Genomic DNA, 18385 nt, shown 5'->3' on the forward strand with positions numbered 1-18385 from the left:
ATCAGTTAGTAAATTTCCATTGCTTTCTTAAGTTTTCTGGTTTCCTAGGCTATTCTGGGAAGGTTCGGGGGATTAAAAAAATAATACTAGAAATATGTGAGTTTAAAACTATCACCACAATCAAGTCAGTATATTAATTTTTTTCAATTAGTGGGTCTATCAATGGATTTTTCCCTTAACAATAAAAAGAGTAAATGGCTGAATCCCACAATATGGCTTAAAATCTTAAAAGCCATGCACTGGGGTGTGATTCCATGACAGTATCATAGTCAAAGTCCTGGTTCTATCCCAGCACTAAACAAACAAACAAACGAAGCCAGACAAAAGGGAGTGCACATTGAAGATTCCATTCAGATGACACTAGAGGACAGGAAGAGCTCATCCACAGTGACAGACAAGCAGAAATTCCTGATGCTGATTGCAAAGAATCCGGAGGAACTTTTGGGACAGATTTTTTTATGCTATGTTCTTTTTAGTGGTAGTTACACCAGTGTGTGCATTTGTCAAGACAGAAGTGGGTCTTTAAAATGAATACATTTTATTGTATTTAACGATACCTGCCTGGGCACTGTCCCTGAACTTCTTTTGCTCAGTTATAACACTCTACTACTTGAGCCACAGCAGCACTTCTGTCTTTTCTGTGTATGTGGTACTGAGGAATTGAACCTAGGGCTTCTAGCATGCTAGGCAAGCATTCTACCACACATCCAGGCTTTTAATACCTTTTGATTTCATGTTTGCACAGCCATATCCTTTGTGAGTAAGGACATTATAACTTCTGACTTCCTCTCTACATACGTCTGTTCCTCCTCCTAGTCTTCTTATTTTAGTCAGGATGTGCAGAATACTGTAAACAATGGAGACTTCCTTGGCTTCCTTGCTCCCGATGTTATGGAATGTGTGTGGCCTTTCACCATGATTTGCATTCTGTACATTAATGGACTTTCTTCCCCTTTATATACTACTAAATGATGCATAAACATGAGTGTGTGTGTTTGCCCGCATGTGTGTGCACATACACACATGCGCTGGTCCTGTGGCTTGAACTCAGAGCCAGGACACTGCTTTTGAGGATTTTTTTGCTTAATCCTGGTGACTTAGAGTCACAGCTCTACTTTGGACATTTTGGTGGTTACTTAGAGATAACAGTCTCAGGGACTTTCCTGCCCAGCTGGCTTCAAACCATGATCCTCAGATCTCAGCCTCCTGAGTAGCTAGGATTACATGTGTGAGCCACTGATGCCTGGCTTGCTTTTATTTTTTTAAGTTAGCAATGGAAAGTTCTGTCACATGTGTTTATTGAAATTCCATTTTCCTTCTTTATTATGTTAATGAGGTCATACCCCTTGGTTATGTTTTCTTTTATTTATATATTGGCTGGTTTCTATTGGTTGTTTTTCTAAAGGTTATAGGTCACCATGTTCAACATCCTTAACATGTCTAGTAATTTATTTTTTGTGTTGGTCCTGGGGCTTGAACTCAGGGCCTGGGTGCTGTCCCTTAGCGTTTTGGCTCAAGGTTAGCATTGTACTACTTGAGCTACAGCTTCACTTCTGGCTTTTGGGGGTGTTAATTGGAGGTAAGAGTCTCACAGACTTTCCTGCCCAGGTAGGACTAGAACCATGATTCTCAAATCTCAGCCTACTGAGTAGTTAGGATTATAGATGTGAGCCTTTGGCACCCAGCTAGATGCTTATTTGGACAAAAGGGCATAACCCTTCTGACATTTACAAACTGCTTAGGTACAGGTCACATTTTTTTCTCTTGTTTGTTGAAACAAACAGCTCCCAGGCCTGTGTGAGGTCTGGACAATATTTAGCTGACTCCGGCCTCTGCCTGGCTTAGGGGTCTGTTCATTCTACACGAGCTTGGCTTATTACTCAACAATGACCCATAGATTTCTTTCTCTGCAGAGTTTTCCTCTTCTTGGCACTCCATTCCACAAACTGGAGCTGCTTCAGCCCTCCACACTTTGATCTTATCTCTCCAGCCCAGCAAGATGATCCCAGGGCTGCTCAGATTATCCCTCCCTCCCTCCCGTCCTCTTTCCCTCCCTCCCTCCCTCCGGTCCTCTTTCCCTCCCTCCCTTCTTGTAGTTCTTCTGCCTCCAGCAGGAAGTTGGCTCAGCTGCAGGCTTTGTTTAGACATCCTGGGTTACCTGTTATGCCAGGTCTGAAAGTTGTTCATTTTTCACTTCTCTAGTTATCTAGTAGGGAGACAAGAAGAATTGCAACTACTCCCTCATAGCTGGGAATGTAATTGGTTGAACGCGCCTTTGACATTTTTATAAACCTACTTAAGGCAGACAGAATGTTCTTGGCCATTAAAATTTTAACGGGACTCAATGAGTTAGCTACATCAAGTCCATGAATGAAGGAGAAAACTGTTGAAATCGAATTCCATCCATCTCCAAGTAGACTTGTACTTCCTCTGCTCATTCTCTATTTTTCAGGTAAATCAGCCTGGAGGAGGGTGGACCTGATACGGCTGTCTGGGAGTGACACTGAACAGAGGCTATATCGCCAATCAGGCTGACAGCCAGACCCCAGAATGACTCCTGGCCATATGGATAAGTTTCCCTGTGGCTTTGAGAACAAACCAAAGGGCACCTGGTCACAGAGGCATGTTGTGTGCGCTGCTGTCTCTCTACTGTGGACAGATGCCTATACCCTAAACATCTGGCTATGGCTTGGGTAATTTTTTCAGCAGCCAATGTCCACAGTTTTAGTAGTTCCATGTATTATTTCCTCCTGTCGGGGAGAAGGCAAGTCTGTTTCACACGGGGCAACTTCTTTCTGGGGTTAGTCACACTCCCTCATGGGATTAAAACTCTGGGACATTTCTCATGCCCCGCAACATTTTACCAAAAGATACAGTATGGTAACTGTTGAATACTAGCTTTTCAAAGACAAGGGCTCTGTGTTCTGCTGGCTCTTTTGCTGTGTGGATCCTCCCTCTTCTAGGAAAAAAGAGCAAATTCTCAGTTATCTTAAAAATGTAACACTAAGTCCCAAATAATTGGAAGCTTAGCTAGTTGGAAGTTGAATAAGGAGTGCAAGCAAGAACTATGGATTTGAGAGAGGAGAAGGATGTATCTATTCTGCCAATCTCCTCTGGCCTCCACAGAACCTGTTATCTTCTAGAAACATCCTTCTGTCCTCGCCCAAAGAGGAGAACAGAAGTACAGTCACTTCTGGGGCTCTGGAGGATTGTCGTGGCAAAATTGCTAAGTGCTGGGGCATTTGGGGGTTGGAGGGAAGGTTGCATTCATCAGAAAGTTTTATTTTTGCTGGGAGCTAGTGGCTCATGCCTGAGATCCTAGCTACTCAGGAAGCTGAGATCTGAGTACCATGGTTCAAAGCCAGCCCACGCAGGAAAGTCTGAGAGACTCTTATGTCCAATTAACCACCAAAGAGCTGGAAATAGAGCTGTGGCTCAAGTGGTAGAGCGCTTGCCTTGAGTGTAACAGCTGAGGGACAGAGCCCAGGCCCTGAATTCTAGAACTGGGATCAGCATACATGTGTGTGTGTGCGTGTGCGTGTGTGCATACACATACACAATTTTATTTTTATCATTTTGAGTGTATCAGGAAGGGTAATAGACTCAGATGACCACCCTTTGGAGGCCCTCGTAACCTATAAGGCCCTTTCCACTACTGCTGACCAATTACAGATGGCATGTGGGCATGGGCTCTCAGCCCATGCAAGAGCTACACATACAGCACTGCCACCACATGTAACTCAGCAGAGGGCACACTGATTAGCCAGTGCACCGAAGCTTTCAGTCACTGTGTCTCCTAGACTTACAGGGTAGTTGGGACTGCATGCACCCCTGCTTTTCCCTTTGTGACAGCGGAATGGACCTCAATATTTTTACACGACACCTCATTGGGCTGAACATTCCTAATGAACTGAGAACAGTTCCTCCTGCCTCCTCCCTCCCCTCCTTTTCTTCCTTTCTTTGGCAGTGCCGGAACTGCTTCTCTTTTCTCAAGGCCTCATATTTGCTAGGCAGGCATTGTACCACTGGAGCCTTAAACCCCAGGCCTTTTGCTTTTAGCTTGCTCAAGATAGGGTCTTGAGTTGATTTTGCCTGGATTAGCCTCACACCATAATTACAAGAGATCTTATCATGAGACATTCTAGTACCAGCAGTGTAGGCTCTAATCCACACCATAAAGTCAGACTCTGTGTGTGTGTGTGTGTGTGTGTGTGTGTGTGTGTGTGTGTGTGTGTGTGTGTGTGTGTGTGTGTGTAGGTGACTCTTGGTTACTGATTTTGTAACTATGCTCCTTCTTCTCCTTGATGTCCCTTTTGCCCTGTGAAAATCTCCATACCCTCTGCATCTGCATTCTCATTTCCATTCCTGCATGGAACCCGCCAGTTCTGCAAATGGAGTGCTCAAATATGAGACGCTTGCAGTCTAGAGTTCCCAATGATTTAATTATCTAATTACTGGAGCTAGCTGCCAAGCACAAAAGATTTCATTCACTTTCATGATTTTATAACACAGCTCAAAGAACATTTGAATTTCTAATTCAATTTTTGTTCTTTGGAGACTGTTGTAGAGAGCTTCACATATCTCTGACGATAGCTCCATTATTGGAGTGATAATCACTTTAGAGACGCACTGATTTTTGGTGTGTAATAATAGTCCGCCAAAGGAGAATTGGTGCTGCCAGAGCTTAATTATTATTAGTTGTTTTTGCCTTACAGAGACTCCCCTGACTGAAGAAGCCAACAGCCGGAGGGGAGGGGAGCTTGGGAGATAGAAAATACAAAGCCAAGAGAGAGATAATAGCATCAAGGGGGGGGGGGGGGAGGGGGAAACACAGTATTTAATTTCCCTCTTTTGCATACTCTTTGGTTCCCAGAGCACCAGCCAATAATTGAGCACCCTGGAGTACTAAAGGAATCTGTGTGGTTCCCATAGCATGGCTGGAACCTGGTTGAAGAACTTGGTGACTAATGTGACTGTCCTGTACTGAGCCATAGCTCATAGGTAGATCAAGGTGGGGGCATGCTGTGAAGACCTCTCCCAGCCAGTCAGGTGCCAGTGCCAGCCAGCTACAGGGGGTAGCTGGTCATCCACATTGCAGCCATGGTAACAAATTCACCTCAGCCTCCTTAGAAAGATGCATGGCAAGTTTTGGTCTTAATGTCTTTATTTTTACTTTTTTTTGGTTGTTGTTGTTGGTGGTGGTGGTGGTGGGCTTGAACACGGGCTCGGGTGCTGAACCTGAGCTCTTTTGCTCAAGGCTAGTGCTCTACACTGAGCCACAGCTCTACTTTCAGTTTTCTGGCAGTTAACTGGAGATAAGAGTCTCTTGGATTTCCTTCCTTGGGCTGGCTTTGCACTGCGATCCTCAAATCCCAGCCTCCTGAATAGCTAGGATTACAGGTGCGAGCCACCGGCTTATTTTTAGTTTTGAACTCTGAGGCTCATGCTTGCTAGGCAAGTGCTCTACCTCTAAAACCATACTCCAGTGTTCTTTCTTCTCTCTCTCTCCCTCTCCCCCCACCCTCTCTTCTCTCTGTTCTAGTTCTTTTTCTGGAGACTGGTTTGGGGCTAGTCTTAGACTACAATGTTCCTCATGATGACTCTTGTGTAACTTAGAGTACTAGTAAATTTATTTATTTTTGTCGGTCATGGGACTTGAACTCTGGGCCTGGGTGCTGTCCCTCAGCTCTTCAACTCAAGGCTAGCACTTTACCACTTGAGCCACAGTGTCACTTCTGGTTTTCTGAGTGGTTAATTAGAGATAAGAGGCTCCTGTACTTTCTTGCCCAGGACGGCTTTGAACCGCAATCCTCAGATGGCAGCCTGTTGAATAGCTAGGATTACAGGTGTGAGCACCACACCCAGCTGTTAGTTTAGATCCGACACAGGGTGTCTTGCGAACTTTTTGCCTGGTCTGGCCTTGAACTACAATCCTTCCAATCTCCACCTTCTCAAATAGCTAGGATTACAGACGTGAGCCACCAAGTTGCAAATGTGACATTTCTATGTATTCAATTCCATCCTTGTCTACAAACTCAAACCTGCTTACTTTTGAGGGCAATTAAGGACTGCTATATAAATGATATATTCATTTCTTTTACTAGGGTCTAGCAGGGAGAGCACAACTTGTAAAGAACCAGCAGATGGCGCTAGAAGGCAGGAGCAGTGGGAAGAGGCCTTTCATTCCAGAGACCTAGACAAGAACCTGGCAGCTGAAGGAGGTTTTCTGGCCTGCAGGTAAGACCTTCGGACTTTCGAGTATTCAGACTATAAGTCTTAATGATCTCCTAACAATAAGCCTGTATTTCCGGATTATCTTGAAATACTAGTGTATTTCAGTGTTTGTAGCTTCCAGTTAGAAGAGAGAGGCCGAGGCTTCTATCTGAATTGAATTGCTTTCTTCAGGGGCCAGTTTGTCCTGGTCCCTGCTTGTGGCCTCACTTGACACAGAAGGCATTTGGCTCTTGGTTCCCACACATGGCCCTAGCTCAACCTACATGTTTCATTTCACAGCAAAGTCGCTTTTACCGAAAAGTTGCAATGCGCAGAGAAGCCCATGTAAGGGATGTAAGGGATAGTATGATTTGGTAGTGACTTAAAAATACATTTGCATCAACTGTCCTGGATGTCCAGGACATGACTCTAGAGACAGAGAGATTTGAGAACTGAGCAGTCACCCTCCTGATCCATTCCAGGGCCTCAGGGAACATCTCCCTTTCACCTAAATTTATGAAATGGGGTCTCCCCATGCAGCCCAGGCTGGGCTCAAACTCTTGATCATCCCATCTGAGGCTCCTGAGTTCTGGGACTATAAGCAGGTATCACCACTCTTGGCTCCTTTTTTTTTTTTGTGGTCTTTTGGTAGGCAGAGAGAACAAGCCAAAATCATTTAAGTTTAGTAGGGGGTGAAACAATACTAGATTTGTCACTAGTATGCCAAGGGGCATAAGAGCTTGCTTCAAATTTCTATCCTGAGAGTAAGTACCCTTTGGGCTCAAGAAATGACACCCCTGTAGGTACTGAGAACCTGGTCCTCAGTAGCTTGAAGGGAGCTTTATGGAGATGTCTGAGTACATTCTAAGCCATAACTATCCTCTGGGCCCAGCTGCTACCAAAAACAGCCAAAAATGGGCTTGAGGCTGGTCTAGGATGCAGACTCAAGATCTCCTGAAGAGATAATACGCCCTTCCTCAGGACCCATGGATATGGGATTTGTGAATCAGGATTTGTGGCATGAAGGGTGACCCCTCTCCCCGCCACCATTGCCCTATAGTTTATATAGTCATTCATCAACCATAGAGCAAGGTAGGAACACTTGGAACAGAACCATCCAAATTACATGCAGATGTTTTCCTCAACCAATCCCCCTAACAGACACGTCTTATGAAATCACCTTCTATTGTCAACTCATGATTGTAAGCATATCACAGTTCCTTGCAAATCACCATCACCATCACCACCCTCTAGGCTGACTGAAGCACCTTGGAATCTGCCCTCTGGGAGGAAGATGAAGATGGCAGCCAAGGAAAAGGAGGGGAGAAAGACCCGAGAGAGGTGCTGCAGGTTGGGGTTATGGCAGAAGGCAGAGGCAGGGCAAAGGCCGGGTGCACGGCGGTTACCTGGAGCTGCCTCATCTGCTGCAGCTGGAGCCGTAGTTCCGCCACACTGCGCCTCATGCCCAGCAGGCTCATGTGCATGGCTGAGGGGCTGGCAGGCAGGGGCTGGCTGGGAGGCCCCGTGGACTCCAGGGTGCCTAGACTCTTCCCTCCAGATGTCTGAGCAGCTCCTAAGAAAAGAGCAGCAGAGGCTCTCAGGACATAGGAGAGTCAGCTATGAGACCCACCCCAAGACAGGCCTCTGGGGCTTCTTCCAGTCTGAAAATCAGTAAGTCACACAATGAGAGGGTACAGGTAGCTAAACGTCCCAACCTAGGAACTTCCTGCCAGAGCACAGCAGCTAGACGTGGCATGCATGGCACCTGGTCAAAGAAGCTGTCTTCCCTCCTCTCCCTCCTCGTACTCTTCTTCTCTCCTTCTTCCTGGTCACCTCCCTCCTTCCCTTCTGTCTTCTCTCTCCCTCCCTTCCTCTCTTCGTTCCTTCCCTCTCTCTTCCTTTCCTGTCTCTCTCCTACGTTTCCTCTTCCCCCTTCTGCTTTCGCTCTCTCTCTTCTTCCCTCCTTCCCTCCCTTCCTTTCTCCCTCTATCCATCCTCCCTCTTGCTCTTCTTTCTTTTCTCCTTGTCCATCTTCCCTTCCTTCTCCTCCCATCTTCTCTTCTCTCTTTCACCTTTCCCCCCTTCTTTCTCTCTTCTCCCCTCTTTCCCTCGTCTCTCCTTCCCTCCCTGCCTGCCTTCTTTCCACCAGTTGTGGAATCCCTTTTCTAGAGATCACCTCCTCTGCTGCCGGCCAAGATATTTCACATCCTGCTTCCCTGCCATGATTTCAGTCCACATGGCCATGGCTTTAAAGCAGGTCCTGTGCATCACCTCTGCTCAGTGTCCCCAAACCTCTTTCTATGTCCATGAACCTATCTATTCACTCCCTGGCTCGCCTTCGAGCCTAGGAGGCATTCTCAGTATTTACTTTCCCAAGTGACCTAGGGCAAGCAATTGAATCTCTTTTTGCCCCACCCTTACCTGCGAAATGGGCGGCAGCCTTAGTGTGTGGGTGAATGCAGTCAGCATATGCAATATAGCCTGTGTCAGGCACCCAGGCATCCTCTGGAAGGCTCAAAGCCTTTCCCCAGTACCTAGTGCTTAAAGAGCTCCCCTCCTCCATGCAGTCTCAGGGGCTCCAGAGGGCGGGGGTTGTGGGGGGCAGCTAGGGGAGATCTGAAGCCTAGTTTCAGGATGGAGGTGGATATGTGGTAAGGGGTTCCAGTCGATCCTTGCTCAGATTAGATTCCCAAGACCTGGCATCTTGGAGGCTGAGAGAGGCAAGCCGCTACATCAAGGTCATATTCTGTTCCTTCCTGCTCAAGAGGGCATAAGGAGATTCAAGTTCACCTTCAGAACTTTCTTCCTATGTTTCACCTTTGCCAGAAAATTCATATTGTTCACTTCTGTCTTAGTTGGAATTTTAGCAACTGTGCTTTTTGATGCTTCATGTACCTTGTGACAGAAAACAATGATTTGGGATCTGACACAACTTGGTTGTCATGTTTTTCCTCCCCCCTTCCTTCCTTCCTTCCTTCCTTCCTTCCTTCCTTCTTCCCTCCCTCCCTCCCTCCCTTCTATCCTTCTTCCTTTTGTGCCAGTCCTGGGACTGAAACTCAGGGAATGGGGGCTGCCTCTAAGCTTTTCTGCTCAAGGGTTAGTGCTCTATCACTTGAGTCATAGCTCCATGTCTGGCTTTTTTGGTAGTTAGTTGTATAGGCTGGCTTTGAACCTTGATCCTCAAATCTCAGCCTCCTGAGTTGCCAGGATTAAAGGTGTGATCCACCAATACCAAGCTCTTCATATAATCAGGTTTCCCTCTTTGGGTACTTTTGGCCAGGTGATTTCCTTGACTGTGTATAAAATTCTGTGTATTTATCTCAAACACAGGGTAATATTCCTGTCCTGGAGCTTTTATCCTAAGATTTTAGAAGGATTATCTGTTTGAGTTCTGCTCAAGGCTGCTGGGGTGACAATGTCTAACCTGGATACACTGGGAGAAGAAAAAGCAAACCTGCCAGAGACATGGGGAGCAAAATGCACTACAGGAAGACAAAGCTCCCTGTGTTCCCAGGGCTACCGCCTGTCCCTCTGGACTTACAGACTCCACTTTGGGAAACATATTCAAGAAAGCGACACTTGCTTCTTCTACCTTGCTCAAGAAGAACATTTATAAAAATATTTCCACATGAAGAAATAAAACCACTTATCTTTCAAGGGGCTGGAGCATCTTAATACACAAGACTGATAACATGACAGGCAGGTTATGCTGACACCGATCACGGGTGGGGATGTGTGTTTTGTTCCCTTACCAGGACCATGGGAATAAAAATGATAGCTGGCCCTTGAAGAGCTCAGAGGGCAACACATGAAAATACCCAGCACCGTGCCCTGCACACAGCACACTCTCATTATATGCCACCCCTTCTTGTGAACAACCAAAGTGGAAATCAGCATGCACCGGCTGGTGAGAGCAATGGTACCAGATATGAATCATTTCAGGCCTGGATTCCGCAGGGATGGAAGCATTTAGCCTTTAGGAAGTTCCTTCCCTCCCCCTACATTCATCATCAATATCAAAATAAGGGACTGAATGACTCTCCCCAGAATGAACAGGCAGTTGTTCTAAAGACAAAGTTTAGCAATTGCCATGAAATAATTCTACAGTGCTAGCCAAGCTGTGTATTGATCTCTGAGCAAAAGCTGGAGAAGCGGCCCTGCTGGCTGTGGAGACGAACTACTCAGTGAGGGCTTGAGCAGGGCCGGGCCAGCAAAGTCCCAAATTCTGAGCACTCTGTGAGGCTGCACAAACCTAGCAGATGCAGCTTCCCCAAACCAGGGGGTTTGGAGCATGATACGCGCTTCTCGACACTCGCCACACATAAAATCACCTGACCCCCATTCTTCCCCATACATTCCAAGTTTCAGGCAGCCAGCCCTGTGCATCATGCTTACTGTATCCAGGGCCAGGCACATGCATGTCTTAGACGTATGACTACATGAATAAATAAGTAAACGAAAGAACGAATGAATGAAAACTGAAGGAAGAGTGCAATGCTTTTGCCCCATGAATGATGAAAAGTGGCATCTGAACATCAGCAGGAACCTGGAGACAGGGCAGAGCATTACCACTGGGGACTCAGGGAAAGGCCAGCCACTTCGGTACCCGCAGGCTTCCTCAAGCTCCCAAGCATACTCACTCACCAGGACTCTCTGTGTGGCTTCTGTTGCCCGTGGTCTTCAGCATTTTCTCACTGGATGAAAGAAAAAGGACAGAGTCAGCTCTATGTAGCCCCCACCCCCGAATGCCTTTTCTGCTTCTGCCCCCTCCCACTCACTGGTTTACACAAGTAGCAGCAGTGATGGGACGAAGTAAGCAATGAGGGTACTGGGCTTCAGCACCATGACTGGCCGAGATGGAAGGGCTTCCCAGATGTGAGCTGGCACTGTGATGGAGAGCGCAAGTGTGACTCGGATGGATGGTGGCGCTGTGCGCATGTGTGAGAGCAGGCGCCGTGCAGCTAGCTGGCGGTCCACAAAGCCACATGCACCGAGAAGCTCAGTTACCTTTCTTGGGCCCAAGTGTGACCTTGGTCCAAGAATTACCGGAAGGAAAAACCAACAAAAACAAACATACAACAAAGACAGCAACAAAAACCCATCTACCTCCCTGATTCGTAGAGACAAGAATATTTTCAGCCTTTGAAATGATTATGAGGAAATGAATTTGAATGAATGAACCATCTTAATGATTATAGAGAAACAGACTGAATCACTGTTTAAGTGGGATGGCTTGCTTTATTTGTTTGTTTATTTATTTATTTTTTACCTAGATGCATCTTTGCTACTACTTGTAATGGGCCCTTTAAAAAGCGCTGACTGGACAAGGCCAGTTAAACTAGCAATCTGCTTCTCCATGGCTTGCATCCTCTCTCTGGAAAACAAGAGAATTGTTTGTTAAACCTCTGTTGACTTTCAGACTGGTTTTTCCACGTGAGTGATCTACTTAAAGATGATAACAGGTACCACCTTAGCAGGCCACCAAAGTTCACCCCAACCTGGCTCAGAAACCTGAAGAGCCCACAAATCCTTGGCTTGAGATCAAGAGTCCAGAGCTGGGTATTAGGCCCTTGGCCTCACAAGAAAGACATTGCACAAGGCGGCAGAGGTCTCCTGAGGACTCGAAAACCACACCTTCCTCAGAAACCAATCTGTGCATAGGCCATGTGTTTCTGAGCTTTCCTGCATTGTGTTTGTTATTTTACTTTGCACAAATGGCTTGTCTTGAGGACCAGTGATGAACCACTCCTGCTCTTGTACAAACTCACATACTGAAAAGCTGTTCTCAGTCGGAGGCTTCAGGTTTTGGCATGAATGATGGAGATGCGGATTGTATGTATAGTTATATGTAGTGTTTCGTGACCCATGGGCAACACAAAACAACTGTCTTATGAAGACTAAGATAAAATGTGTGTTTGGGTATAGAGGATGCCACAGAAACTTTAGTCTGGAGGATTTTACAGGGTCAGGCAAGAAAATGAATATCCTTAACAACTGGACCATTCCAAGGCATTAACAGAAAAACAGAAACAAAAAATGCAGTACCTCTCTTTTCGGGCTTTCTGCTGATACATCAGGCTCACATTTCTGGCCTTCAGACAATGAATATTTCACAGTCCTATTACTGTTTCTCCAAACACATTATACAAATAATGTAAGGGACTAAGAAAAGTGGTATCTTGTATCATCTCTTATGAACTTATGTATACATACTTAGTAGTTAAAGACAGGAAAAAAAAGCAAAGGGAGACTATTTCAAATAGTATAGTATGAGCATATCACATATAGCCAATGTATTCCAGGAGCTGATGTTCAGTGGCCACCGATCTAGCCTGAGATAGGTCATCACTATCAAGTCTCAGCCTGAAAAGCCTCTAGTGTGAGTAATGTACAGTATACAAACAGTCTATTCATACACTGGGCCTCTCAGTTGTAACAGAAATGCTCTACCTGGTATTCAATGGAAAAGTAATAGAGCAACTTGTGATGTTGGGCTCACTGATAGATGGTGCATGGATATTTTGAACTTCACAGCAATAGAGAACATTCTCAAGCTACAGGGCCTTGAGTTTTGCGTCTGAAATATAACCTTCTACACCTTGTGAAGGTTATAATCGTGTAATTCCATGATTCACTGACATGCTCTGACTTCAGAATGCTGTCTACTTTGTATGGTTTAAAGTAGGCATGTTGTCACAGAACTGAATCTCTTGAGTATACGTAGTAGAATCTGCATAGTTAATCTACCAAAGGGGAAAACACACCGCCCAACAATTGAGTATTGATAGTCTGATCTCTCTCTTCTAATGGGGTGGAAGGGAGACATCTCACCATGCAGAGACTACAAATAGTTCAGACATCCCAGCATGGTAAACCTCTGAGCAGAGAGCATCTTCAGTCACACCTGTGCTCCTACATTTCTCTTGCTATAAATGGTCAACGGGTCAAAGAGAAAGGTTAATTAGAAATTCAAATTAGGAAAGCAAGTTAGTAAAATACCTTCAGAAACACAAGATTTATGGACCCCCAGTTTGCAATGGTATCTCAGAAGCCATGGGGGTGGGGGTGACCTCGCTGTCTGCTCTATGGGTGACGTGGATGCATACAAACTGGAAATGAATCACCTCCCTGGGAGTAATTGTTTCACAGGAGCTGGCTCTGTCTGCCACAGTGCTTGGAATGAAACTCATGACCCTAAGACAGAAGCTGCATTCAAGGCTACAAGCTGGCCATCTTACCACATTCTATAAAGTGCAAAGGGAGAGGACAAGCCTGTAGCTATAGAGAAACCAAGAATCTGCTATGAGGCCAAGGACAGAAGGCGATCCTGGGATTGCCACAGGGCACTGCTGATCAGGGTTAAGCTAGTGTTCTCTAATGCCGTGTGCTGGTCAACAGTTTTCATTACCTTGTTCAACAAAGGAAAGCAGTGGCATTGAAAGCCAAAGTAAAGCACAGAGTACCTCTGGATAAAGGACATTATCTTCACCTGGCTATCAGTGTAGCTAGAATTGCAGAATGTCACTGTCTGGGCTTTGTCACTTTCACCTGGGAGACTACAGGTTTTCTAATGTGCCTTTGGCACCTTTCTTGGCTCAGTGGGTAACTTGGCTTTTCCCCTGGGCTTGCCTGTGATAATGATTTGAAGACTTTGGGAAAGACATTTCCTAACTGCATTCCATTCCTATATTCTTCAGGGCTGGTCTAGACACAGATGTAGAACTGTCTGGGGTGACTGTGTACTGCAGTTTGGGTGCTTTGGAGGAAAGGCCTTGTGTCTAGTCCAATCCAGGCTCTTGATTCTCCTTTTAGCAACTGTGATTGGGACATAAACACTCTCAGGGTGGTCTTTCTCAGGCTGTGTCACTGACAGGACACCAGGAAGGAGACAAAATATACCAGATGGTTGGGTGTCAGTGGCTCACGCCTGGAATCCTAGCTACTCAGGAGGCTAAGATCTGAGGATCACAGCTGAAGCCAACCTGGGCAGAAAAGTCTATGAGACTCTTATCTCCAAGTATTCAGCAAAAAGCTGAAAGTATAAGTGTGGCTCAAGTACCAGCCTTAAGTGAAAAAGCTAAGGGACAGTGCTCAGGCCCTGAATTCAAGCCAGATAGCTCACTGTTATCTTCCTTGCAGTTCAAACACTTGAGCTTGTCTGTGGAAGGGGGTGATGCTCTTTCCTCCTCTCCCAGATTAGCTGGACAAGTGAGCATGGTGGGAGCTACAAGGTACCCCATATCAATCACACATGCGCACTCACCATCTCAGCCAAAGCCATTTACAAAAAGATATCTCTGTTGACACATGATAATGAGGAAACTTTTCTCTTCCTGTTTAATCATGAAAGTGTTTCTGGTTTCCGGATTCCTTTGAGGGAGATTATCTGATTTATAAGTTCATAAATAAGATTGTCTTTCCATTTCATGGTTGGTAATCTGGAAACAATTTTATGGTTTAACTATATTACAGCAACTGGAAACTTATGCAGCCTTCTCTTAGGATGAAATGTTATGAAGTATGTTTTAATGTTAAAGGGGAAAATATAAAAGAAATGCAGTGGAAGAAATTAAACGCAACCCTGTCATTTTATTGCAGTGGTAATTTTGTGTGATTCTCATCAGAATATTAAAGATGCTTAGGCTGATTCTTGCCAATGTCACTTGGTTGAAAGGCATTATAGGACTGCTATAATTACTGCTGAAAAGAGCTCTGAAATGATTTCATAAACCATCTTATATCATTCCATAACCACATTTATGTGATTAGTAGGTATGGTGAACTAGTCCTTTTTGTGCCACAAGTCAGCTTGATTGAATGACTCTTCTCCAGGCCCAAATGTACAACAAATAAAACATTCAACTTGATCCCAGAGGAAGGACTGATCCCAGACTGAACTAGCCACTGCTTTGACCTTGTATTTGTCTTTGAACACAAAGCAATGTGTCCACCCTGCTGGTAGACCACTCTGTTAAACATTTGAAAGTGATCCCATTTATATAATTTTTCCTTCCCTTCCACCTTCTCTCCTTCTCTGCCTATTCCCTCTCTTTCTTCTTCTATGATAATTGGGATTATACACAGGGCCTGGGACTTGCTAGAAAAGAGTCCTACTATCCCTCACCCTTTTGCGCCTTTCAGCTGGGTTTTCAGACAGGGTCTCATACTTTCGCACAGCTAGCCTTGGACAGTGATCCTAACTGCCTCCCCAGCAGCTCTCTTCCCTCAGAGAGTGAGAATTGGTTCACACATCAGTCAATGGAGATCCCTGAGCACTGGGTACCATGCTGGCTGCTGTGGGAGTGTCAGAGGGAAAGCACCCTTGTTCCCAAGCTAGTTTCCTCTCACAGTATCAGCGTTCCCTCTGGGAAAAATGGAACTGAACTAAAACGTTTTAGTCTTGGCAATGCCAAAGGCATTTTCGAACACTGACTTGGGAACAGGTTTGTAGCTGAGCTATGGCTCAGTTTGTTCATACCGTGGCTCTATGATATGGTTGTGGAGGGGGGGGGGGGTGGGAAGGGAAAGGAAAGCCCAAAGTAATTAAAGACATTGTTTTCAGATGTGTTCAACAAAACTTTGGGATCTAAGCACTCTAAATTTCTGGAAAAGTCTTACACATAGTTTTAAGATGAGGTTTCCATTTCTGTTTACATTTAACCTATTGGTTAAGGAGGAAAAGACCTCAGGTAGATACTTTAGACTTTGTTCCCCAAACTCCCAATTTGAACTTATCTCCTAGATCTCTTTAGGAGATACTCATGTGACTTCTCATGTGACTTCATGTTATAGAATATGCAGGATCACTGTGCATTTCTGTGCTCCCTATGGGGACTAAAGTCCATCTCAGTGTGTTTCCTGCTTCTGAATTTGGGATTCCAAGTACTCAAGGTGAAGTCCAGCAGCAAGGACATCCCTCACATCCTGGGATGGATCCATAAGGGCATATTCACAGTCCTTTTCAAGTCTGGCATGATACATTTGTAAACTCTTCTTCCAGTGATACGTTGCCCTGGAATTCTAACCCATATGGTTTTAGCCGTTAAGTCAAGCAATCATTCATCACCTGCAGTTCTCTCATCCATATACCCTAGCCTTTACTGCACATTGGCTTACTTTTTCACTCTTCATTGTCAGCTGTCAATGCTGTCTGGAATATTTTCTGTTCCTTACCCACTTTATACCACAGTCACAAACTACTTGAGTTAAACAACTTAAGAGAAGGAAAGTCACTCCGCCCTGTGATAGCATAGTAATTGTGTTAGGAATGCCATGTTTACCTCATGGTGGCCAGGAAGGCAAAATAAGGAGAGAGTGGAGCAGGAGGAAGAGGAGGAAGAAAAGAAAGAGAGGGACAAGGAGGAGGGAAGCAAGGAAGAAGAGATGGAAGAGGATGAAGAAGACAAGGAGAAGGTGTGGGAAGGAGTGGGGAGGAGGGCTGGGGTTCTGTCAGCCTCTCCGAGGGCAGGCCTCCAATGATGTAGCTTTCTCCTACTAGGCTCCACTCCTAAAAGTTCACCCACTTTTCTGGGAATGTGACTTAGTGGAAGAGTGCTTGCCTAGCATATATGAAGCCCTGGGTTCAATTCCTCAGTACCACATACACAGAAAAAGCCGGAAGTGGTGCTGTGGTTCAAGTGGTAGAGTACTAGCCTTGAGCTCAGGAACAGTGCCCAGGCCCTGAGTTCAAGCCCCAGGACTGGCAAAAAAAAAAAAAAAAAGTTCACCCACATCCAATAATATGTCAGGTTGGGGACCAAATCTTCCCAAATAGATACTTCACACCTAAACTGTAATGTCCATGGTGGGTCCCACATGCCTTTCTACCACCCTGACAGGACTCTCTTGCTTCTAGGTTTCCCCCCAATCTTCTGTCTGAGGAAAATACATGAGAATACATGACTCCTTTGTCATTTTCTATTTCTTCCCATGGTATTTCCAGTGGATACTGCTTCCTGTCGTGGTGGGGGAGAGGGTTTCTCTCTTTATTTAGACAGCCATGTTTTCCGAACGCATGTTTACGTGCAAGGCATGTGTACATACCTGTCGCCTGTTTAAAGAAGAACGGGCAAAAGTGGGACCCCATTTACACAGATCTAGAGAAAAAGCAACTTGACATGTTTCTTCATCAGTGCCTTGAGGCCTTGAGAGAATGAAAGTTGGTAAGAGGATGTGATGGTAAATGACGTGGGCCCACGCCATTGTCTGTGAAAGTTCTTCACTGACTTGTCGGTAGGGGGCGCTGGTTATTTTCTAAATAAACAACGGGAGAAGTCAGGTGACCCATACCTGGACAGTGCTCTGCAAGCGGAAGACTCAGATGTGGACGACACAGATGAAAATCTTCACCCCTCCAGAGCCGTTTCGTTCTCCTCACCATAAGCAAGACGAATAATAATAATAAAACTTGGGACACGAATGGATATGAAGGGGAAAAACAAAGCCGGCAACAGGCACTGAAGAGAACGAGGGTTTTACATCTTAGGATGGAAAGAGGGGGATTCGGGGAGAAAGTAACTTTGGAATAAAGACCTAAAGGAAGAGAATAAGAGAAGGGTAATAGGAGCTGATGCCAGAGAGTAGCAAGGGGCTGATCTTGTGAGGCTCATGGGGGGGGGGGGGGAGGGAGTCCCAGATCTTATCTCGCAAAGGACACTTTCCCAAGCTCCTGGTTACTGCCAAGGGCACCAGGGATGAATCAAGAGTGGACTCTGTCTAGCTGCAAAGTGCATTCTCCCTCACATGTGGACCATGTGAGGGGCTTTTGACTCTGAATGTGATGGAGGGATGTGAGCTATAAAAAAAAAAAGACGCACAGAGACTTGCATTTTCTTAGATGCCCTGTGGTTTCTCTGCTGGTTACAGAATGACGTGGGAAAAAGGACAGAGAAGGCAGATGGTCAGAAATGACCTCCCCGAGGCTCTGTTGTTGGGTAATGGTCTGAGGTTGGAGAGGAATCCATCAGGAAGATGTGGGGGGGGAAAGAAAGCTCAAGGAAGAAGAAACAAGTACAAAGTCTCAAAGGGAGGAAAATCTCCAAGTTCAAAGCAGGAGCTGCGGCGTGCAGAGTGGCGCTGTTAGCAGGGAATGGCTAGGGATTGTTAAAGCTCGGATCTTGAATGTTTCCCCAAGGTCCTATGTGTTAAAGAGTTGGTCCTCACCCTCTGTGGC

The 18385-nt window shown here is 45.5% G+C and overlaps 1 protein-coding gene across 1 annotated transcript in view; it reads right to left on the reverse strand.

Moving 5' to 3' along the window:
• Kiaa1217 (KIAA1217 ortholog) overlaps window positions 1–18385 on the reverse strand; it is a 285533-nt gene that overhangs the window by 22756 nt on the left and 244392 nt on the right. The window contains exons 7-9 of the mRNA XM_042686130.1: window positions 11483–11587; window positions 10858–10907; window positions 7620–7786 (exon numbers count right to left, since the gene is read on the reverse strand). Of these exons, the coding sequence (XP_042542064.1) occupies window positions 7620–7786; window positions 10858–10907; window positions 11483–11587 (322 nt within the window). The remainder of the gene's footprint in view (window positions 1–7619; window positions 7787–10857; window positions 10908–11482; window positions 11588–18385) is intronic.

Source organism: Dipodomys spectabilis, unplaced genomic scaffold (assembly GCF_019054845.1).
Source record: "Dipodomys spectabilis isolate Male_0828 unplaced genomic scaffold, ASM1905484v1 ptg000096l, whole genome shotgun sequence".
Taxonomy (NCBI): Eukaryota; Metazoa; Chordata; class Mammalia; order Rodentia; family Heteromyidae; genus Dipodomys; species Dipodomys spectabilis.